Source organism: Dendrobates tinctorius, unplaced genomic scaffold (assembly GCF_039654945.1).
Source record: "Dendrobates tinctorius isolate UK_male_01 unplaced genomic scaffold, ASM3965494v1 ptg000211l, whole genome shotgun sequence".
Classification (NCBI taxonomy): domain Eukaryota; kingdom Metazoa; phylum Chordata; class Amphibia; order Anura; family Dendrobatidae; genus Dendrobates; species Dendrobates tinctorius.
This window is the reverse complement of record NW_027361878.1, coordinates 147,694-172,349: the sequence shown is the minus strand read 5'-3', so window position 1 is coordinate 172,349 and position 24,656 is coordinate 147,694. Positions and strand designations below refer to the sequence as shown.

General features: G+C 42.4%; 1 protein-coding gene across 6 annotated transcripts in view; it reads left to right on the top strand.

Moving 5' to 3' along the window:
* Positions 1-7,514, top strand: part of PKP3 (plakophilin 3) — a 96,844-nt gene extending 89,330 nt beyond the window's left edge. For 5 of the 6 annotated variants that reach the window (XM_073554328.1, XM_073554330.1, XM_073554331.1 and 2 more), the window contains 6 exons: positions 1,592-1,753; positions 1,887-2,072; positions 3,450-3,603; positions 3,721-3,913; positions 5,896-5,983; positions 6,069-7,514. In XM_073554328.1, coding sequence (XP_073410429.1) covers positions 1,592-1,753; positions 1,887-2,072; positions 3,450-3,603; positions 3,721-3,913; positions 5,896-5,983; positions 6,069-6,104 — 819 coding nt within the window. In that variant the 3' untranslated portion in view covers positions 6,105-7,514. The remainder of the gene's footprint in view (positions 1-1,591; positions 1,754-1,886; positions 2,073-3,449; positions 3,604-3,720; positions 3,914-5,895; positions 5,984-6,068) is intronic. The other variant, XM_073554329.1, reaches the window with a different exon arrangement.
* The last annotated feature ends 17,142 nt before the right edge of the window (positions 7,515-24,656 follow it).

Genomic DNA, 24,656 nt, shown 5'->3' with positions numbered 1-24,656 from the left:
GAGGTGTTAAGCCGACGCTGCATACAGATCCTCTGGGACAGATGGTGTGGTGCAGCAATGATGTTATAGCCCTCCACAGGCAGGGCTGTTCCAGGGCAGGATAGGCGAAGAGACACTTAGATGGTGTAGTGTCCGGCGCAGGGGATGTAGCAGTGCCAGGCGGATGGACGCAGGAAGGAATGGAGGACACCAGGGCATGTAGTTCCAAAGCTTTACTCACAGTCTGTAGTGCCCTCTTCTGTGCCGTGTCCTCCGGGTCAGGGACTCAGTCAACCTCCAGGCAAGATGGAATGCTTCCTTCCACGCTCCGCCAACTTATGTGCCTTTTCTGAACGTCTCCTCTGTAGCGCCTTTAAGTGTGAAGATCCCCTAGTACTGAGTTACACTGAAGTGCCTCCTGACAGATGTTCCCAAGAACTCTACTTGCACGGCAGACAGCTGTAGCCTGCTTCGGAGACTCTCTACTCCTGAATCCCGGCTCTCTATCCATGTTGCTTTTGTGCCCTCAAGTCTTAGATGGGAGTAGTGCATTTATAGCCCACTACTCCACCGGTGTCTGCTGCAGAACCATTAGTGTCCATACAACCTCGGGGACTGGGCCCCGGCCTTGTGCTTAGAACTTCTAGGCAGGGTTATTCCTTTAACCCACGTCCTCTGTGTTCCCTTTTACTCCTACGTCCCATACTTGTCTTTCTCTCCTATGGAAACTCAGGCTTCAGTTCAATGTCTTTCTCCATCTTTCCTTTCCCGTGCCAGCTGGCTCAGATCACTGAGGCAGCTGCAGCACTCCTTCCTCCATCCCTCTTCCAGGGATCCTCACTCTTCTCCGAGTGGCTTCCTCTCTCCGCCTCACTCACTGACTGACTGACCGACTGACTGACCTGTAATCCTAAACCATCCCGCTCTTTTATGTGTTCTAAACTCCACCCGCCTCCCAGCACATTTAGTGTTCCAAGCAGGGAACCACCAAAGGTGCTCTGCCTCTCTCTAGGCAAGGAGCCGCAATGTGGTTTTGCTGAACTACTCTATTGTGTGGGGTGCGAGTGTTGGAGCGTGGTCAGGAGCCTCCAACTTGCCTGGATGGTGGGGCACCACACCTTAGGAGAAGGTGCAGTACCTCTGTGGCGACTGAGTCTCAGGGACACCACATATCATGCTATTTAATCTGAGAGCATTATAATATAGGGGCTAAAAGCTTGATTGCAGTGATGTCACTTACTGTACTGATTGTTGCTGTTTCAATAAAATCAGTGTTTTATCACCATGAGATTATCACTAGAGAACAAGTAAACTTGCTGCCAGTTGGTCCAACCACACCCCCAACATTTATTGGCGGGTTTTTGCAGTGTATACAGAAAGCTGCCAATCAGTGGTGTGGGCGGGGTTATACAGAGCTCAGCATTCAGAGAACTGCTAGATCTGCAGCAGAGAAAATGGGGGGGGGGGGGGATTTTGTCAAAACTACAACGAGCAGCCCTAGTAACTGAGCCATCTGAGAGGCATTGTGAGGAGGTTAATAGAATATAACTCCACAGGACATATCTGGAAACTTTGACTAGAAACAAAAGCAATAATTTTTATCTTTTTCCAGAGTGTGGAAAATGCAGTGTGTGTACTGAGGAACTTGTCTTACCGACTTTATGATGAAATGCCACCATCTTACCTGCAAAGGCTAGAAGGTGCCCAGAGAGGAAAGACATTATCTGGAGATGCCATAGGCTGTTTCACCCCTCAAAGCCGCAAACTTAAAGAGGTAATTCTCTGTTCCCTACATATTGAGTATAGCTGTTATAATCGTCACTTTTTTGTATGTTTTATTACTGTTCCATTGCCTAAAATTTACGATTTTTATTTTTTTTTTTTTTTCTTTTTGTTCTGTCCACCAGCAGCAACAGGGTTCAGATCTTGCAACTTTTGCAGAGATCTCTAGGGATCCAAAGGGCATGGAGCTGCTCTGGCACCCGCAGATAGTCAACCTGTACAACCGGCTACTGCAGCAGTGCGAACTAAACCGGCACACCACAGAGGCAGCCGCGGGGGCGCTGCAGAATATCACTGCTGGAGATCGCAGGGTATGTAGCTCATAAGTTTTTTTTTTTTTTTTTTTTTTTTTTAATCTATCAGAGAGGAACATTATTTATTACAGTGTTTCATTGTCATGATGCCTAAGCCAGATTTATTAATATTTTATGCCAGTTATTACACCATTTATTTGCAAAAATGTACACACTATGAAAAAAAAGGGGGCATGGATAACATTTTGGTGTCAATTACAATATACATTGCTCAAAAAAATAAAGGAAACCATAAAATACCACATCCTAGATATCACTGAATGAAATATTCCAGGTGTAAATCTTTATTCATTGAAAACAATCAAGCACAAATTATTAATGTAAATTAAAATGAATATAACATGGAGGTCTGGAATTTAATGATACTCTAAATCAAAGTGGAAAATCAAATTACAGGCTGATCCAACTTCAGTGGAAATGCCTCCCAACAAAAAAATTGGCACGATCTCTGAATCTTTTTGGCAGATTAAAAAAAGTTTATCTTTAAGGTGCGTCAATTGATTGATTAATTATTGAGAGGTGGAGTTGAAGTGAGTTCACAAAATATTTGGCCAAATTGTGCCATTTTTTTATTTATGCCAATGTCTGTTGGTTGTATGTGATCTTGAGTTGAATACGACAGAGCTGCAGTACCACACACCAGCTGTGGACTCATGGGGCACCACTTTTGGAAGTAACAATGTTGGCTTTTTTTTTTTTTAATTCTAGAAAAGTCTTTTTTCATGATCCAAGGTTAAAGGAACAATTTTACCCAATTTTTTAGCATTTTTGAGATGGCTAAAGCAAAACCTCTATTTAGAGTATAGCAAGAGTCTCCCAAATACGAGTTTTGTGCAATTATACCAATAAGCTCCTTGGATTCAGCAATCTACATCTGTACTAGCTTTAAAAATGGCCACACACATTGAAGTGCTCATGCACACAGGCCTTATTGTGCCATAATTCATCAGATGTTGCAGTAAAATGGCCCTTTCGGAACCTCACCCCCACCCCATATACCTCTAACTTTACAAAGTTCTGGGCATAATACTATAAGAATCTGCCCTAAAATTGTGGCTCTTTTCATCTGAACATTTCTTCTAAGGAAGAATGGCTCCGTGCAAATGAAAGCCTACTCTCCATTGGAGGCTGATAAAGGGAGTCTCGTACTGCCTCTCTGCCAAGTGAATGAGCCCTAAGTAAAGGTCAAGCTTGGCCGTGTCTGGTGCTGGGCATGTAGAGTCAGGGAAACTGTCTGTTGATTTGTGATCTTAAGTGTTTATCCAGCTTAAGGGGAACAAGTACAAGAAATGGATCAGTAGCATTTGTTCTTCTACTTCTTGGAAGCCATGTTTAAACCCCTCCATAGTTAAATGTTTCTTTATACTTTCACAGTGGGCAGCTGTTCTGAGCCAGGTGGCATTGGAACAGGAACGTATTCTAAACCCAGTTTTGGATCGCTTGAGGACTGCAGATCACAGCCAACTGCGTTCTCTCACCGGTCTTATCCGAAACCTGTCTAGACACGCGAAAAACAAGGATGAAATGTGTGAGTGCTGACTATATGACGCTCCCGTGACTTTTCCCCCACTTTTCTATTTAGAATACTTTTCCCTAAAGGTAAGTGTATAAAATGTTCTCTTTCCTCTTTCTCTCAATGCTTCAGCCACCAAGCTTGTAAGCCATCTTCTGGAGAAGCTTCCTGGTGAAAGTACAGATAAGAGCCCTCCTGCTGAGGTCATAGTGAACATAATTGCGGTCCTCAATAACCTGACTGTAGCTGGACCTCTGGCAGCCCGAGATATCGTATACTTCAATGGACTCAGCAAATTGATGTACCTAAAGAGGAAAAGAGATGGGTAAGTAGGAGGCAACAGATGTACCCATCTCAATTGTGTAGTCACGTCGCTCTATAATATATGGCGTAACATTAGATAATACGGACATCCATTGGGAACAGCATCTGCAATCATCAAGATGGATTTGCCAACACAAAAAAAAACTCAATGTGGAGGGATGATATAAAAAGTAATCTAGTGTGCAACACCACAACCAGTGTTCAAAGCAATGACTTTATAAAAAGTCTCTTTAAATGCAGGATTGCACCAAAAATTGAATATTGGCACTTAAGTTAGTATTGCACTCCCCTATAATAGTTGTGCAACATGGAACACTTCTAGGAAGCTTTTTTTTTTTTTTTTTTAACCTTATTTGTGAAAAATAAAATAAATTTTGACTCTAATTCCATTGACTATCACACAAACCAAAATTTGGAAGGATCCTGGTCCTTTTGCCATGTTGGGAGTCCATTGCAGTTGGACCAGAGAGCTACGAACCTCCTCTTACCTGCCAACATCCTTGGCACCTCTTCTGACTAGTAGGCATGCAATGATGACATTGCATCTGGTGAACAAATCACAAGAAGACCAGGGAGAATGTCTTGTTAGAAAAGGCTTGCAGATGTCTGGTCTGGTGGCCCTGGACTTCTAATGTGGCCACTAGTCCAGAATCCTGTGACTTTTTGCTCAACTCTAGATTAAACTGATGAAGATCTGAGTCTGAAATGCATCTTTAACTTACAGAAATAAAGTAGGGAATTTTAATAGCACTAACAATAAATTATCCAGCTTTCCCTGTTCATCAATGTTCAGATGAAGGAATTTTAGTCTTCTAGACCGTTATGGGTTTTTCATCAAGGATGTAACAAATAGGGAAAGGGCAGTGAGGCGAGGACATTTGCACAAGATGGCAACACTGGTTTATCTTCCCTAAGGGAGCTGGCAAATCGTATGAGGCTCACAAGGGACTGGTGTGAGGACCAGCAAGTGCTTGGGCCCTTTATTCTCAAACTGTCTCTAATGAGAAGACCCTACAAAAGAAAATCTGGGAATGAAAATGGAGTCCTATGAAAGCACTGTAGGGCCTTAAAAAATGTTATTTCTGCTTTCATACAGCTTGAAGGTTGTCCGTAACTCTAGTACACCTAGGTCAATGCGGCCTAAAAATCTTTATGCTAAAGTACAGGCTGGAGCAAGCCGCCTCCCCCTCCCCCTGTGGCGTAGGCAAAGGCCGGCATGACAGGGAGTTGGAGGGAGGTGGGGATAGTTGGAGTAGGTGGGGGTATGCAAAAAGGGGGTTTCATAGAGCGGGGTATGTAAGGGGTCTTGCCAGTTGTCGCTTCGGAGGAATTTGTGAGCAGTCCCGTCTGCCCGCCCTTAATTTTGTTTATTGTGTTGGCTTGGAGATTTGGTCATTGGTGGCTGTGATGCGGTTGGGTGGTCCTTGAAGTTGGTGGTAAATTTGTATGGGAAATTCGTGGGTATATGAATTCCTCAGTTGGTGTTTTATTATGGGTTTTTTTGTTCTGGTCACTTTGTGGGGATTTTGGCAACGTTGGGCTGGATCCCCGGGGTTAAGTGGATAATTTAACCTTTTGAGGTATTTGGTGCTCATGAGCCAGTGGGGTAATGGCTGAGAGTAATTTATGGTCTGTTATGTGTTCACTTTTCATTATGGCTAATCACCAGATTTTGAGCTTCAAGGACCCGCCCCGTGTTATTTGCTCTTAAATATTTGTATGCCTATAATAAAGGCTGCTGTGGTCAATTTTTATCCAAAATTGGAGTTTTTGTCTTATTAGTGAGAGGGGGATTGGGTTTTGGGAAAATGATGGGTTATTCGGGGATACAGCAGAAGTAGTAGCCCCAGAGAGAACATCGACAATACCAATGTCATGCTAACTGCGCTGTCTATAGGGGATGTTTTCAAGCCTTTTATTCTTGTCGTCTTGCAGAAAATCTATATAGTTTTGGCAGACTACTAACTCTCCTCTCCTCTCCAGTTCTGACAGTGACAAGACTTCCAGGGCTGCTTCCAGTCTTCTTACAAATATGTGGCAGTACAGCAAGCTCCACCGTGACTTTAAAGCGGTGAGTAATGCCATCATTTCTTTGTCCTACTGGTTGGTCAAATGCCAAACATGCCACCTCTCAATGTCTTGTTCTTCTTTCACAGAAGGGATACCGGAAGGAAGACTTTCTAAGCCCATGATGTGTTTTCTGCCAACTGCACAAGTGCCTACTTCTTTCTTCTACTCAGAAGATCACAAAGAGAACACAGATTATCTGACTACTTCCCCTACCACGCATTCATTTTGGCACTCTAAATACAGTAAAACCGTGTTTGTGGGGGCAGATTGTATTTAGATAGAGAAAAAAATGCATTAGTCTGCTTTTTATTTTGTAAAAAAAAAATTAAAATAAATGAAAATTTAATGTATGGGCTCATATGTAAAACGTAAAGTTGACCTTTTCGATAAGTTTGGGTTTGTATATTTAATATATGCAAACATGTACTGTTGAGCAGTAGCACACACTCTTTTGGCTAATGCTCAACTGCAAAAGGCCGGTGTGTCCCTATAATCTGATATTGAGCGATCGTTGTTGGATATATAAGTACACACCCTGTTTACATTACTGGACAACCCATTTTTAATGGAAATAGGGGAGGAAATTAAATATATACTTTCCTCAGAGTGGCACCGCTCTTCCATAGTGGCTGCACGCTCACGTGAATTGTCCCCCCTAGCTGTTGCTCCAAGCGGACTGGCAATGGGCGCAGTACCAGTCCAGGAGGTGATTATGAATTATATTCTATATTTTTTTATACTTCCCTGGGCCTATTAAGGAGTTTCCAGTAGCAGATAAACCCTTTTTTAATTAATTTATTCATGCATTTTTAAGGAGGAATAAAAGAATGTTCATTTTCTAAACTAAGCATATCCTTGTGATACCTCCCAAAGAAGGCTTTCTGCCGAAGTAGAGAAAAATACAGTACATAGAAGTTCCTGGTTACTTTTTAAGTTATATAATTTTCTCTAGAAAGCTTGGTAATGACCAATCTGACAACCAGACTTAACATTGAGGAGACTAGGAACCAACCCATGTGGATGTACTGGAGGTCGAATTAGTTGCCACCTAGCTTAACCAGAACTGGATATAAGAAAAATCAACCGACTGTAATTTTTGACACCTTGACCCAAATAGCTAAACTTTTTTTTTTTTTGTTTTTTTATGCCCTAGTTTGAGGCGCTCTTTCTGAATCATGTGCCCAATATGTTTTGGTCTATATTTGATAGTAAATATTATAAAATGCTCTTGTGGGTGTGGGCTGTTAATAATGTAAATTCCTAGCATGAATGTTGGTAAATGCGTGTGTGGCCTGGGCAGCTGTGGGTGGATTGAGCATCAGACTCCCTTTCCTCCCCTAGGATTTTTGCAAATGGGAAAACACTGTGTAGTTTTGTTTTTTTATTAATTTTAATCTCAGGGTAGCCATCTCCATGTTTTGTGCTTATGTCCTTGACTTGCTCCAATGTTCCAATGTATCTTGTTCCTTTCTGTTTCCTCCTTCTAAGATACATCACAGTGTTCCGGTAAACAATAAACGTTTCGAATTCTATTGCTGACGTTGTTTGCTTGTGATTTGACCTTCAGGGGTTAAGTGTGGGAACTCTCCAAAAAGAAGAAAAAAAAAAAAAGCCGGCTTCACATTCCTGGGTGGAGGTGGAATCTTCTTCTCAGATGCCATTGCCTTGCTTGGACCTGTCTTATGACATGATCCCCTGAAGGTGAAGACTAGATTACACACATGCTCCCTGTAGATATTTAATGTCTACGATCCAAAAACCAAAATGATTGTTTCATATCTGCTTGCTATGCGGCTGCTCACGGGCGGTCTTGTCTCTATCAAACGTAGCCCTAAAAGATGGTGTAAAAAAATACTCAGTGTTATCATGTGTTAAAAAAAAAAAATAAATAATCTGACTGCACTCGTTGAATTTATATAAAATTCTGCATCGTGTGCTTCTTTCCATTGCGTCCTGTATGTGGACCTATGGGTTTTGTGCATAAATAAAAATCTTACCACCTGCAAACAGTCATCAAGTTGATGCTGATGGCTCCTTATTCCATTTAGAAAATTGGACACAGCAGACATGGGCTGCTGGCCAATTACTGACCGTGTGCGCCTACCCTTATATTGGAAGCAGCCATCCCAACTCTCCACTCCTGGGTGTGGTTCACAATTTTAAAAATTAGGCCAGTTTGTCTCTTGCCTGTCTGGAGGTGTGCAGACCTCCAGGATTGAGTGCTTTTGTGAAAGGACTAAGAAGCTAGACTGTAGCGCAAGCGGCTGGACCGCACTGTTACTTGGACTTTTTACCTTGTTTCACTGTGTGCCGGGCAAGTGCTGATTATGATTTTTTTCCCCGTGATGTGGTTTGAGGACTGAAATAAACTAGCCGGAACCTTTATATAGAAATTGTTCCTGTGATACCTCATCTAGCTCCCAAGTGAGTAGCGCTGTCACCCAAAAAAATTATATGTACGGTACATATATCTGCTTTAGAAAAGAAAAAGATGCACAGCTGAATAGTGACTGCAGCTTGGCTGTTTGGTAGTCTAAATTGCAAAGGAAGTCTGAAGTTCAGTCACAAGATCAGAATGCTACAGTCATTCCTCCATAGTTTACACTGCTGATCTGTTGGATCAAATTGATTACTTTTTATAGGTCAGGTCTCTTTTTGAGAACTTCCATTACAGCAAGCAGAGTGTGATTTTATGATACGGAGTCCCTCCACCGCATAAGCCTGCATATGTTGTACACTCAAACCGCTTCAAGTAGCTAAACCTGCAATGAGATGATACAAATTTGGGTAACTGCTGCATGTACAGTGGCATGTAAAGTTTGGGCACCCCTGGTAAAAATTACTGTTAACACATAAAAGAAAGAGAGGTCTGCCAGGAATAAAAATGCAACTATACGTTAAGAAAGATTTGATTTTTATTGAGTAAATTTATTTATTTATTTATTTTTTTCAAGAAACCATACAATTTTAGCAAACACCGAAGAAGAAAAAAAAAACAAAAAACCAGATACAGACAACTGAAAAGATTGGTGGGTGAGCTAGTCAAAAAAGTTTCACAGGTACATGTGTACATGGATGCACCATTCACAAGTAACCATAGGATAACAACACATCTATTGGCTAGTAGTGATGAGCGAGTATACTCGTTGCTCAGGTTTTCCCGAGCATGCTCGGGTGTCCTCCGAGTATTTTGGCGTGCTCGGAGATTTAGTTTTCGTCGCCTCAGCTGCATGATTTGCGACTGCTAGACAGCTTGAGTACATGTGAGGAATGCCTGTTTGTTAGGGAATTCCCACATGTATTCAGCCTGTCTACAAGTCGCAAATCATGCAGCTGAGACCAACGAAATCTAAATCTCCGAGCACGCCAAAATACTCGGAGACCACCCGAGCATGCTTGGGGAGACCTGAGCAACGAGTATACTCGCTCATCACTATTGGCTAGTCCATGAAACTTTTGAATTTAGCAGGATTTTCTGATGTAACGGAATAGTAATGAATCCCTTTCCAATATGCAATGTAAATGATAAATGGTAATAAGTAATTATGTATAGGAGATTACACAGTGTACAAAAAGGGATCAGTAATACATAGATGAGATCAGCTCACCCACCAAGAGACCCGACACGTGTCTTAGCAATGCAGCTTTTTTTTTTTTTTTTAAATTCTTGTTTAACATGGAAGTAAATAAATCCTTCCTAGAACTTTGCTGGCTGTCCCCCCACCCTCCGGAATGTCGCCTGTAATCTGCTACGTGGCTCCTGTGCTGATAGGTAACTTATTATATAATGTGTGGAACATGATTATTATTTTTGGCTGGCAGTGGTTTCCTAGTTAGCGTTTATCTCAAATTGTTCTGTTTTACTCCTACACGCCTCTGTCCTTGCTTTAAGGGTGTAATCTGCACCTGTGGGCGATGTTTTGTGTTTTAACACAATTTTAGTCATTTCTTTGCCAAAAAAAAAGGCATCTGCTAAAAGAGAAGTAATTGTAAATGCACAAGACGTACATCAAGGAAAATGTAACCTAGCCAATTCATACAGACAAAATAAGAGCACAAAAATGCACCAGTATAGAGATTTATACTGATGAGCTTTTAACCCCTTTTATACCCCAAGCCTGTTTCCACCTTCATGACCAGGCCAAATTTTACAATTCAGACCAGTGTCACTTTCTGGTAACAACTCTGGAACGCTTCAACGGATCCCATTGATTCTGTGACATATTGTACTTTTATGACACTGGTAAAAGTAGTTGGATATGATTTGCTTATTTGTGTAAAAAAAAAAAAACAAAAACAAAAAACAAGTTTAGCACAAACTTTGAACATTTTGCAATTTTCAAACTTTAATTTTTATGCCCTTTAAACCAAAGTTATGTCACACAAAATGGTTAAAATGTTTCCCCCACATGTCTACTTTACGTTAGCACAATTTTTGAAACATAATTTTTGTTAAGAAATTAGAAGGGTCTTCTTGTTAAATTGATATTTGTAAATTGATGAATGGTTATTAACTTATCAGCTCCTACAGGAATGCTGTTAATAATGACGTTTGTTGATATGTTGATTACATGTTGTGCAGACCAGCTAGTTTTTTGACTTGCAAACATTATAGCATAAACAATAAACAAAGCAGGTTAACCTCATCACACCTTTCCCTTGACCTGTGGATGATGGCTGACTTGCAGAACAACAGTTGTGAACTAGATAAAGGAAATATGCCTCTGTAACAAGATATCCAAACATCCAAGAGATCCAGGGATCCAAAGAACTAGAGACTCTTTACAAAACCAAAGCCAGGAACACTTTACAATAAATCATGGTTCCATCACAAGGGAAACAGATTTTACTTTCTACAGGATGTCGGCTTAGGGGACCATGGCCTCAGCTGACAAAATACAGATCTGCTCCATTGACCTCACTGAACCCATGGATTGGTTTGGAGGAGTCAGGATTTGGACCCACCGGTCACCTGAGTCCTATGGATACATTTGGGGAAGCCAGGATTGGCACCCACCAGTCACCTGGCTCCATAGCATTGTTTGGAAAAGCCAGGTTGTGACTCTCCGGTCACCTGACCTTGTAGCTCAATGGACTGTCAGCTTCTTAAGCTTGTTATATCTGCCTCTGTGTGCCACAGGTGGGGGTAATTGGCTTTGGAAGCTCTGAAGTCACAGCTGCTCTCATCACGAGTCAGCGGAAGGGTACAGGACTCCCCCACGGCTCACGGTAGTTCAGGCAGATCGTGTCTCCCTGCTTTGCCGCACAGTTTAACTGTATCAGCGCACTGTGCACGCTGATACAGTTAAAAGTAGTGTAGCTCCAGGTGGCCCGGAGCTGCCGTACCCTCTGCCCCCTCCATGGTAGCTATGCTACTGCTCCACACCATTTTTTTTAGGTTCCAGAAAATACCCCAAATTGACACCATTCTAAAACTGCATCCCTCAAGGAGCCCAAAACCACATTCAAGAAGTGTATTAATCCTTCAGATGCTTCACAGGAATCTTTGCAATGCGGAAACAAAAAATGAACATTAAACTTTTTTTCATACAAATTTTAATTTAGACCCACATTTTGTTTTTTTTTCTCAAGGGTAACAGGAAAAAGTGGACTGCAAAATTTGTTGTGCAATTTCTCCTGAGTATGCTAATACCCCATATGTGTGGTAATATTACTGTTTGGGTGCACGGCAGGGCTCGGAAGGGAAGGAGCACAGTTTTTACTTTTTGAATGCAAAATTGGCTAAAATCATTAGCGGGCACCATGTCATGTTTGGACAGCCCCTGATGTGCCTAAATATTGAAAACCCCCAATAAGTGAGCCCATTTTGGAAATGAGATTCATCCAAGGAATGTATCTAGATGTGTAGTGAGACCCTGAACTCCCAGATGCTTCATAGAAGTTTATAACGTTGAGCTGTGAAGATAAAAATCTAATTTTTCCCACAAAAATATTATTTTAGCCCCAATTTTTTTTTATTTTCACACGGTAACAGGAGAAAATGAAAACCAAAATTCGACACCACATTACATTTTCACAAGGGAAAGTGGGTAAAAATGGCATCAAAATTTGTTCCACAATTTTTGCTGAATGAAGACATACTCCATATGTGTTTGCACAGTGCTGCTTAGCCACATGGAGAGAGATGGAGACGTGGGAAGGATGCTTTCCAGAAACGAGCAGGAGTGAATATCGCAAGCTGCCATTGTAGTTCTCAGTACATTATAGTCACCAGTACATTGTAGTGCCCAGTACATTATGCCGAGCTCATGCTTCTGGACAAACACCTGTAAATTAGGCGGGCTCTCATCGCTATAGAAATGCCAAACCTGTGGATGCTAAATGTAGTTTAGGCACATTGGGGCTCAGAAGGGGGGGGGCATTAGGATTTGAGATAGCAGAATTTGCTGGACTTTTTTTGAGGGGCAAGGAGTCATTTCAAATTTACAGAGCCTTTCTAGTACTAGTAACGTGGAAGCCCCCTATATTTCCATTGATGGATGACAGACCTGAGTGGGGACTTGCTTTTTTGTGGATTATTTTGAAGCTTTTGTTAGGAACATTTTACATAACATTTGGGATCACATTTATCCTGCGCTCTTTGCTGAGCACTTGTGTGGGGGTCTCCATCTAAATCTCTGAATGACATGATTCAGATGAAACCCCTGAGGGATCCATTTAACTATAATGAAGCAGCAGAGTTACTCTGGACTCCATCTGGCCTCTGTTCAGTCCTGTCCTTTTCAGAAGTGAACAAAACTGTGGCAGACTGTGCTTTTATGCACGGAAAACGCTGGATCATAGACCGGACGGCATCCATAGTACCTCCATCTGCCGCCTTATAGGGAATTTTCCGCCACAGGTTCTGTCTGAATCACGTATTTCAGAGATTTACACTGAAAGCCCGGTGTAAGCGCAAAGGATAAATCTGCGCCAAGCCTTACTCTAATTTTTGGAAGGCAGAATTAACAAATCAACAGCAGTGAAGAATTGGTTTTATTTATTTTTTTTACGCTGTTCCTCGTGCAGTATAAGTAACTAGGCGACTTTATTCTTCAGGTTGGTGCCAGATTTCTATAGGGTTTTTATGTTTGCTGTCACACACTAAAAGAAGCTTTTTAATTTTTCCATATTTCAGCTGACAGTCATGTGGGGGCTTGTTTTTTGCAGGACAAGTTCATATTTGTATTGGTACTATTATCGGGCCTATTACATTTTTTGATCGCTTTCTATTCTGATTTTTGGGAGGCAGAATGAAAAAAACAATTCAGGAGTTTTTTTTTTTAACCCCTTCCACATGTGAGAACATTGGTAAGGCAGCTTTATTCTTTTGGGTCAGTACGATGTTTTGGCGCTTTTACACAATAAAAACTATTATATAGAAAAAAATATTTTTTTGAATTGCTTTATTCTGAGAGCTATTTTCCCCTGATGGAGCTGTATGTCAGTTGAAGTTTTCAGAGATACCATTTTTACTTACTTTGTCTTTTTTATTGCATTTTATTCCACTTTTTGTTCGTAGGTATGATGATAAAGCATAGTTTTTTGCCTTGCTTTTTGTTTTATTTTGTACGCTGCTCATTAAAGGGGTTAACTAGTGGGACATTTTTATTCGTTCAGGATGCGGTGATACCGAAAATGTATTTTTTTTTTAATGTTTTTTCATAAAGATATTTATTTATGGGTACAACACATTTTTCTTTAATTTTTATTGATTTTTTTTTTTTTTTAAACTTTTCTTTCCTTTTTTACTTAGTCCATTATGAGACTTATACTTGCAGCAGTCTGATCGCAGTTATAAAGCATAGAAATGCAGGAGCATTGCTATATTTTATACTTTTTCTTGAGCCTGGTGACCTAAAATATCAAGACGACATTGGGTCACCATGGCAATGATTTGACCCCACGAAGTCGCGGGGGTGCCCATCATAGGGCAGAGGGGGCTTCCTCCCTCTGCCTGCCTTCTAAATTCTGTGTTCAATATCGATCGCAGCATTTAGGGGGTTAGTCTGCTCGGATCGGTGCTGGCACCTCTCATGTCAGCTGTCAGAATCGCTGAACACTCTATGCCAATCCCACACGCACAGCTCCTTTGCGCGCAAAATCACCTGGACATATTCAAACGTCCAAGGTCGGATTTTGGTGAGACATTGCACTTGCAGCGTGCCCGCCCCTGGTCTGATTGACAGGTCACTCTTTGTGGCATATACTGTATTGGCATTCTGCACAAGGAGAAATGTTCTCCCTTACGCCCCCAGTCAGAGGCATCTCACCGAACCAAATCAGACCTCCTGCCTTGCACTGATGAGGGGCAAGCTCCCCGAAATGCATTTTTGAAAATGGAGTTTCAAGTTTTGCTTCTTATCCTAAGTCAGATGACAAGGCTTGTTAAAGGATGGATATTGACTTTTAGGATTTCTACATCCAATAGGTGGCGCTAGAGTCCAAGTCCTCTTCCTCTCTGAAGAGGCTGTATGCAGACATAGACAATGAACTGTATGATATTCCTCTGCTGAACATCACCACCATGTGGTAAAATGTGGTATTGCACTTATTCAAGTTGGTAAATAGATCAATTATAGTCAATGTATAAGACTTAAAACCAGAGTAACATTTTAATTAAAATATTTATATTTAGTTCTAGAGAGTAAGCATAGGAGCTTACATCAGTCCACAGAGAACGTCAAATGTACTTTATATATAGTGATAAATTAAAGTGGCAAGCCAAGAGGCCATTCAACTCATGTTCTGCAAAGTGAATAGTCCAAGAACAAAATAAATTATATTTGGCATATGTTGCAGAAAGGAACATAAAACATTTTTGTGGATGTAGGACTATAATTGCTATTAAGGTCTCTTGTAAAAACAATGAATAATGGGTGTGTTGTCTAGTAATACATTGCCAATTCTGATTCATCTTGTTCCAACAGTTTACTCCTTGTGTTGCGGTAATACAGGTCCCACCCGTTGAAGAATTAGAGAGATGATGATCAGCCAATGATTGCCCCCTTTAAAATGCACCTATAGGAAAAGCACTATCCTGCTTGCTGATGGCATCCGCCTGCATACTAAGGCCGGGGTCACACTGGCGATTAAATCGGACGAATGCAATGCGATAAAAAAAAAAAATCGCATTGCATTTGTCCCAATGTTATTCTATGGGGCTGCTCCCATCATGCGATTTTTGATCGGATCCGATCCTCGGACCGAGACTCGAGACTCGAACCGATTTTCGGATCGGATTCGACAATGCAAGTCTATGGGGGCGTGAAAAAAATGGGACTAAAAACGGACCAGATATGTGAGTTGCGATAAAAATCGCACCCGGTGTCCTTTAGCAAAAGCCGGCAATTCTTCCAATACAGTAAAATCACAGAGACCGGTTAAATAAAGAATGCATAGATCTAGAATATATATGTTTTATACATGTCAGAGACACATTAATATATATATATATATATATATATATATATATATATATATTACAAATTCATACAGTTCATCATAGCAGAATAGCCGCAGAAACATTTGCCGGCTTTTGTATAATTATTCTCCTGCCCGACATGAAATGACACATGGTTTACATGTAGTTAACCATTTCATTTCATGTTTTTTTTGTTATGTCTATCACTATTAATTAGATGAGGGTTTGTGGTTAAAATTTTGGATTTGTAGGGGTTAATTTAAGGGGTTAATTCGTTGTATGAAATTACGGGGACTCCCTGCAGCCTCAGTGACGTCAGCAGGAGTCCCTGCAATTTAATACAATGAATTAACCCCTTAAATTAACCCCTAAAAGTCCAAAATTTTAACCACAAACCCTCATCTAATTAATAGTGATAGAAATAACAAAAAAAACATGAAATGAAATGGTTAACTACATGTAAACCATGTGTCATTTCATGTCGGGTAGGAGATTAATTATACAAAAGCCGGCAAATGTTTCTGCAACTATTCTGCTATCATGAACTGTAGGAATTTGTAATATATATATATTAATGTGTCTCTATGACACGTATAATATATATATATATATAATGTCTAGATCTATTGTCTAATGTCTAGATCTATTAATTCGCTTGTGTGGGGAAATCTGTCATTAGGCTCCATTATATGTCCATTTAGCTACCCTGCGAGAAAATCTCGCCAGATGGATGTCAAACGGATCCTTACATGCGATTAAAATCGCATCAATTAAGAAATCGCATCAAAAACGCATCACTGTTTAAGATACCTTTGTGCGATTTCGGACTGTTAAAATGGGACCGATTTTTTAATGGTTGTGTGTGACTCCAGCCTAACGGTTTTAAACTGCCAGCAGAAGGAATTTTGGTAACACCTTTGAATTATAAAATATCATAGGTATTGGGGAACAGCCATGATTCTTTCATGTGTTATGTGATGAAAATTAGTCACTAGGCAAAGCCAAATAATACTTCTGAATAATGCCCACATATTATTACCAAATTAATACAATGATTTAGGCAGTGTGCCCACGATGCGATTTTTAAGCGTTTTTGCCGCGATTTTCGGGGCGAAAACGTTTAAAAATCGTGTACAGAACGCCCCCCATGCATTCCTATGGCATTCCGCACATGCTGTGCTAATGCTGCGCTTTTTTCCGCGGCGGAATCGCATCACGGAAAAAATCGCAGCATGCTCATTCTTTTGTGTGGAATCGCAAAGAATTGCCGCGATTCCGCACCCATAGGAATGCATGAGAATCGCTTACTTCCCGCATGTGGCTATGCCCACCATGCGGGAAGTTAAGCGTCTCATGTGCGGTTGGTACCCACGGTGTGGAGGAGAGGAGACTGTCCTCCAGGCCCTGGGCACCATACCCCTGTAAAAAAAAAAGAATAAAAAAATCGGGGTATATTTACCTTCCGACGTCCTGCGCTGCATTCCCGGCCTAAGCGTTCCCAGTAATGCCTTGCGGCAAGGTCCAGTGATGACGTAGTCTCATGTGACTCTAGCAGTCTCGCGAGATCGCTATAGCAACGCGAGACCAACGTCATCACAGGTCTCGCAAGGCATTACTGGGAACGCTGTGGCCTGGGATGGCAGCGCGGGACGCCGGAAGGTAAATATACCCCGATTTTCTATTTATTTTTTTTTTTTTTTTTTTTTTTTTTTAACATTTTAACTTTTACTACTGATGCCGCATAGGCGGCCTCAATAGTAAACACCTGCTCACACTTGTCAAACACTATGTTTGATGAGTGTGACCAACCTGTCAATCACTTTCCAAGCGATGCTTCAAATCGCTTGGAAAGTGCTTGAGAAAATCGCGGCAAAATCGCGAACAGAATCGCGGTAAAATCGCGAGGAAAAAACCGCGCGATTTCTGGGAAGGAGTCCGGTTTTTAGTGTGCGTTTTAAAACGCTACGTGGGCCCATAGCCTAAAGGTTCCTGGAACACACCTGGCCTGGGTATCCCGAGCTTCACCTTGTGTGGGCCAGTTAGGCTCTTATATAAGTTAATCATGTCGCCCTTAACTGGTCTCTTCTTAAGACAAAATAAATGTAATTGTTCAGTCTGTCTTCGCAAACAACATCCTCCATATTCTTTATCAGTTTTGTGGCTCTTTTTACCTTTCCTAACTCCAGTTGTCACACTGTGAGGGTCTTCAGTAAGGAAGGGGAGCCTCAAAATGCCTCTGGAACCGGGACCCTAAAGGCCCCGTCACACACACCGAGATCGCCAGCGAGATCGCTGTGTGTGACATCTATCAGTGACTGGCCCCCCTGCCGGGTATCGCTGATTGCGCTCGAAAGTCCTGGGCCGTTTTTGATCGATGGTCTCCCGCTGGCCAGCGCGCATCGCTGCGTGTGGCAGCAGGAGAACAACAATCTGCAACGCTGTAGGCTGGTTTCCAATGGAAACATCAGGTATCTAGGAGCCGCGCGGCTCTTAGAAACCCGCTGTTTACCTTAGATACCAGCGTACACGCTGGTTTCCAAGTTAAACAGTGGGTATCCAAGAGCCGCGCGGCTCCTAGATACCCACTGTTTACTTTGGAAATCAGCTTGCTCGCTGGTCCTGATTGCTGAGGCTGTCTATGTGACAGCCCACCAGCGATCAGCTAACTATGTCCCAGCGATCCCATCCACGTCGGATCGCTGGTGGGATCACTGGGACATTGAAGCGTGTAATGGGGCCTTTACTATCCCTGTCCTAGGGGCACTCTTGAAGGTAGAGAGGCCCGAGTCTCCAACCTTACTATGCTGTTGTTAAACCCTGATCTGTTCCATCCCCTAACCCATGAGTCATGGGACAGAGATGTAAGGTAAATGATACAAAACAGGGATAACACATCTCTAACATACAAAAGCACTAACCAACAATAGGGAGGAGGATAGGAACAGGGAGAAATAAACTAAATGGGAACAGGGACCAGGAAATGAACACACATGTACTACAGCAAACCACAAATTACTGCTACAACTCTACTCCAACCAGTTAGCTTTAGCACACAGCACAGGAAGACAAATCTTTCACCGGCAGTGACAAGAAAGTCTTACCAGTTTTTATAGGAAGAGGTAATGACCAAATCAGAAGCAGCTAAAATGGAGCTGCATGTTTCTGAACAGCATAGAAAGGGTGGTTAACGTCTTCGGCACCAGAGGAAACTAAATCCATATAATATGGGACACATCTCTAAAAAGAAAAAAAAAGACCTGAGATTCATTACCCGACGTGACCGTCTAACCCAGGTCTTCTAGGAGGAAGAGACACCCTCGGAACACAAGGCCATCTTTTGTATGATCTGTTGCCCAGAACTAAACTGCATATTCCAGATGAGGAAAAAAACAAAACAGGCAGAGATGCTTACCTGTATAGACAGGCCTCAATACAAATGCACTAACAGGGAGCAGCGGACCCAAGTAAAATGGCAGCTGCACAGGTGCAATAATACCTAATGAAACAGCCAGCCTACAATCAGGGATTGGCCGTGTAGCACACCAGGGCAAAAAAAAATAATCCACATGTGGCAGTGTTCACACAGGGAATGCAGAGCATATGGTTCACAGCCTTACATATATTGATATGTTTTTGTGCACTTTTTATCTTTTCAGGGTGCAGTTGGGCCCAAATGGTTCTGTAAACTGTGGCCTCTGTTCACACGGGATGCATTATAGTTAGCACTGGGCAGCCCCCCTATATGGTGTTACTAAGAGGTTGTGAACCATATGCTCTGCACTCCCTGTGTGAACACTGCCACATGCGGATTATTTCTTCTGCACTGGTGTACCACACGGCCAATCCCTGATTGTAGGCTGGCTGTTTCATTAGGTATTATTGCACCTGTGCAGCTGCCATTTTACTTGGGTCCGCTGCTCCCTGTTAGTGCATTTGTATTGGGGCCTGTCTATACAGGTAAGCATCTCTGCCTGTTTTGTTTTTTTCTCAAATATTGGAGGATTTTCTCCTCTTTCTGTGGTTTTCATATTCCAGATGAGGTCTCACTAATGCTTTGTAAAATGCTAGTAGAACGTCGCTACTTTGTGAGTACATGCCTCTTTTAATACATTACAAAATCCTGCTGATTGTAGAAAGTGAGTGTTTGGACATCCCCTGGTAGATGTGGCTCAATGTGGAGAAATGTAAAGTTATGCGCCTGGTCGTTAAAAATATGCAGGCAACATATGTTCTAGTGGGAGTAAAACTAGGAGAGTCACTTGTATAGAAGGACCTGTGGATACTTGTAGATCACAAACCAAATAACCGCATGGAATGTCATGAACTCAGAGTAGCGATGTTCTACTACCACCTTGCATATGTCACAAAGTGATATAAAGAAGTGATGGTTTCAAGGTTAAGCGTCCTGGTGATAGAGAACAGTTATAGGGTTATTCCCATGTTCAGAAGACAGATGAAAACTAGATTATTGTTGGATCTCTGACTGCCGGCACCCCCACTGATCCCAATAATTAGCCAAGTTCAGCATTTTCCAGCAGTCCCATACAGAACGAATACAGCGATGGAGTGCATGAGGGAAAAACAATTGGAACGTGGCATTCAAGACCCTCCAAGAAAAAAAAAGTCAATGAATCCCATATCGGTGTTTTGAGAAAAGAATATTAACGCACATATACTGTAGTAGTATGTTTATTTTTTAGATTGTGTAACATTATTGAGACTGAGCCCTTAAATCGTATTGAACTTGATCATGCAAGTCAATGGCTCTGTATAAAAAAAAAAAATCAGGCTGCACTCGGATGACATCTGAGTGCAGTCTTATTTTCACAGACAGACTGAACGTCGAAGATGGAGAAATTTATTTCTTCTACTTCTCCATAATGGATCACACTATGCTCACCGTCTGAGTAGCATAATCGGCCCCATTCTCTAGGATGAGAGAAAATCCGGTCATGGTCAGATGTCAAAACTTTGATTGAAGCATCAACGCGCAGCATCTTTCAATGTGCAGTGGCCCCTGCAGGGTGCTGTAGAACAACTGCTAGTATGACAGATAAACTATAAAACTGGACCTCTCCCAAAACGTCTAACTATATACAGTATATACTGTACTTTTTTTTTTTTTTTTACAAACAAATCTTCCTTACCTCTACCATGAGAAATAAAATCAGCGTTGAGAGGTCTTGTATATAATTCGACATGTTAATTGCTGCATTATACTTTTTTACAAGAGAATGACTGTTCAGCAGAAGGAATCCGAGCCAGATGACTTTGCCTGAAGATATCACCTGCGTAGTACAAGCCTGTATGATTGTTAGCTTTGGCAATAGCATGTGCCGATTGCTGATATTTTACTTTTCGGTGCCTCCGAGTTTGCCGAGACCCTGGAGTGATGTTTACAGTCCCTGAGTCCATGATGAGGACAGGTGGGGACTCATGGTGCGGCCCCAAAGAAGAGCGGCCGGAGGGGGCAATAGTCACGGCACTGGTATCCTGTTAGGTCATGTGCACACTCAGGCCCGGATTGGCAATATAACCAACCGGGCATTTTCCCGCTGGGCCGCTGTCATGTGGGCCGCGGGCGGCAGCGCCTGATCATCTGGCCGCTTGCCAGCTGCTGCGGCCACTGTTGCTCCTGCCGCCGGCCCTCTGCGGGCACGGCGGTGATAGTTTCAAGTTCCTCCCGCACTGCAGGGAGATAAACCCCCATGCACCCCATCCTCGCCTTAGCATGAGACCCCCTCCCCCCCCCCCCCTCAGTGTGCCCATAATGCCAGCCACTGTGCCCTCAGTACCAGTCAGTGTGATCAGCAGTGCTAAATGGGTGTGGTTGGGCGTGGAGATGGGTGTGACTAGTTGTTAAATGGGTGTGACTGGGCGTGGCAAAAATTTGCAGCGGCGCGCTGCGCGCGCCGCAGTCTTTGTCCGTCTTTCCCTTCTTCAAAAGTTGGCCATGATAGGGGCGGCTATGACCAGGGGGTCTGGTTGCCCGATAGAGAGCAGTTCTGCCAGGAATTCTGTAACCATGCATACAAAAGGGGACAGAGCTTTGGGAGGAGTACTGTACCTAAAAGCAATAAATAGGACTGAGCTGAAATACTGGGCACAGCTGTGACTACATGTTATATAGTCGTGTTAATCTCCGCTCACTTCTTGTAACCTACAAGTGTACAAAGATATTATATAGTCACCATGTGACTAGTGGGCCTGTGTAACTTCAAATGCCAGGGCTGAATTTTAGTCCCAGTCCGGCCCTGTGCACACTGGACCTTTTTTCAGGCAACAGGAACCCACCTGAAAAATTGCAAAAACGAGGAACGTACGCGCTGCAATGTCAAATCGATTTGCTGCGCACATATTCCATCTTTTGTCACTTCTTTCAACCGCTGCAAACTTTGTAAACCGTCAAGCGGCTAAAATAAGTGACCGGTCCGTTCTTCTCGCGGCTTTTTCTCGGAATAAGGAGTAAAAAAAGACCGAGCAAAGAACGTTTGAAAAGCTTTCAGAAAAACGCGGCCTGCATTCTTCCTGAAGCGTCTCCACGATGGCGTGAGTTTGGAGCCGACGCAACAGGACTTGCCCTAGTTCAGGAGAGGAGACGGTCTGATAGGAGGCGCGGCTGCGGTGCTTCCGATAGCTGCCGCAGAAACTGGTTTTCCTGTAAATAGGTTCCGCTTTCATCTTGCATTTTTTTTAGGTAAGCAGAAGTTTTACCAGCAAACTTTTCCAAGAATTTCCAAAATGTTTAATGCAGCAGAATTTCGGAGCTCCGTGTGGCGCTGCCCTCGGTACTTTCCTAATGTACATAAGACAACTATCAGATTTGGGCCTTTACAGGAAATCATTTTTATCTACAAATATAAGTAGAAATCCTAAGTTCACGTGTAGAAAAAAAAGAGTTGAATTTGGGGAAAAGTGACACAGAAACCAATTTCGTAAGCAGCGTCGTTATTAGGGTGACCGGAAAGCTAAAACTGTTAGGTTACGTTCACACGGTGTGATTGCGCTGCTTTTTGGGCAGTCATTTTTTCCCCCCAAAACAATGGGTAAAAAAATTGCAAGAAAACGCAATGATTCATCAAGACTGGCGTTTTGTATGCTGGTGCTGATAAGTAAGACGCGCCTCTTAATAAATTTGGAGCATCTTTTTGGTGTAAATGATGGCGAGTTTCTTCACCGTGTGCTCCCAATCTTATAGATTAGTATGCAGTAGTCAGATCCCATCCCACTCCTACCGCTTTTGTGTCTGCAGCTTCTATGCAAATCTTACGTCTTCAAGTGATGAGCGAACGTGCTCGCGTATTAAGCGAGTGACTTCGGCGTGCTCAAAAAGTATGTTCGAGTCACTGCTGCTGCATATCTCATTGCCACACATGCAGGGATTGTCTAACACACAGGAAATCCCTGCATGTGTTGCGGCTGTCGAACAGCCGGGAGACATGCAGGTGCGGGGACTCGAATGTATTATTGGAACACACCGAAGTCACTCGCTTAGTACCCGAGCATGCTCAGATAACACCTTATCTAAACACGGTCGCTCATCACTAGTGTCTTCATGGTTACAGACTACAAAGAAACCCTGTATACAGTCTTGGGTTACTTCCTGTCCTCAGGAGCGTCACTAGCCTACATATAGTAGAAGGACATAGGGTGTAGAATAACAATCGGCAGCTGGGGTTCTCTGGTAGTCTGTAGATCTGCATGGCAGACTTTTTTATTTTAGATGCATTAAAACAAGTTGGATCTAACTCTCAAATTGATATTTTGAACATCATACAGGGATTCCCTGAGGCTGAGCCCGCTCCGTGTGACGGGAAACAACATGTCACAGTGACAGCTCCTAACATACCGGCATTCAAAGGGGTCGTCCACACTATGGGAATTTTAACAAATCTAAGTATTACAGGTTCCCCTCCCTGCCTCGCAGATTGCACAGCACACCTTTCCTGTCCAGGAAATGGCCTCTGATGTGAGGATCATGTGACTAGATCCGTCCATCAGCCTCCACCAATTGAAAACAGCTTTCCTAATACCAGAGCTTTTTAATTGGAGGAGGCTGACGGACAGGTCTGGTCACATGCTCTTCCGCCAGCCATTTCCAGACTAGTAGACCTGTGACCGTAACAAGTCCTGGGAGGAGAACGTGTAATACTTCTCTATTAATAAAGTGCCACAAAATGGTGTTTTTAACCTATTTTTTAAAGATAAAATGGACAGCCCCTTTAAAAATCGCCGGCTGACCATGGTTCCATGTAGGTGCTTTAGGCCGGAGTCGGCAATAATCCTGAGTATATGGAGCCTCCTGGACACATCTTTCTATGTTCTCTTGTAATAGATGCGTGCTCGTCAATAAGGAGTGTCTAAAGTGCGAAAAAATAGACTTTTAAGAGTTGCAAATTTCGGTCCTAAATTTTTAGGCATAACCCCGTGTCTACGTGACAATATCCCAGGTGGGAACGCGACTCCAGAACATTGGAGCAGATGTCCCTCAATTCAACATCACAGGAGCTTGTGTGCGCACCGGCAAGCAATTGGGTAGTGACCCAAGGCATGGGTGACATGGAGAGCCAGGGCGATCACTAAAGTGACATTTACAGATGATTTTTTCCATATAAAGATAGGTGAGTCATTACACCGCATGTTAATCACTGATCCCCATGTCATTAAAGAGGTATTCCCAGCTCCGAGATCCTATCCCAATATGTAGCAGGTATAATAATAATATTAGCAACGAAATTAGAAATATAGTATCATTCTTCTGATTCGCTTTGCTGCCTACCCCATGTCATTAAACAAGTATTCCCATCTCTGAGATCCTGTCCCAATATGTAGCAGGTATAATAATAATATTAGCAATGAAATTAGAAATATAGTATAGTTCTTCTGATTTGCTATATCGCCTACCCGATGTGCAGACATTGCAGTACCTCAGGTAGCCATGGTTACAACCACTAACAACCAACTGTCACTATATGAGTGGTCGTAACCATGGCTACCTAAGCTACTGCAATGCCCTGCACATGAGTTAGGTGACATAGCGAATCAGAAGAACTATACTACATTTCTAAATTAATTGCTTATATTATTATTTTCATACCTACTAGATATTGGGATAGGATCTTGGAGATGGGAGTACCCCTTTAAGTTAAAGTTGTTTGGTCGGGGTATATACTCCTCACATTGGCTCAGTTGTATAAGATTGCGCTATAAAATAAGAAACACAAAGATTTTTTAAGCAGTTTTTTTCAAG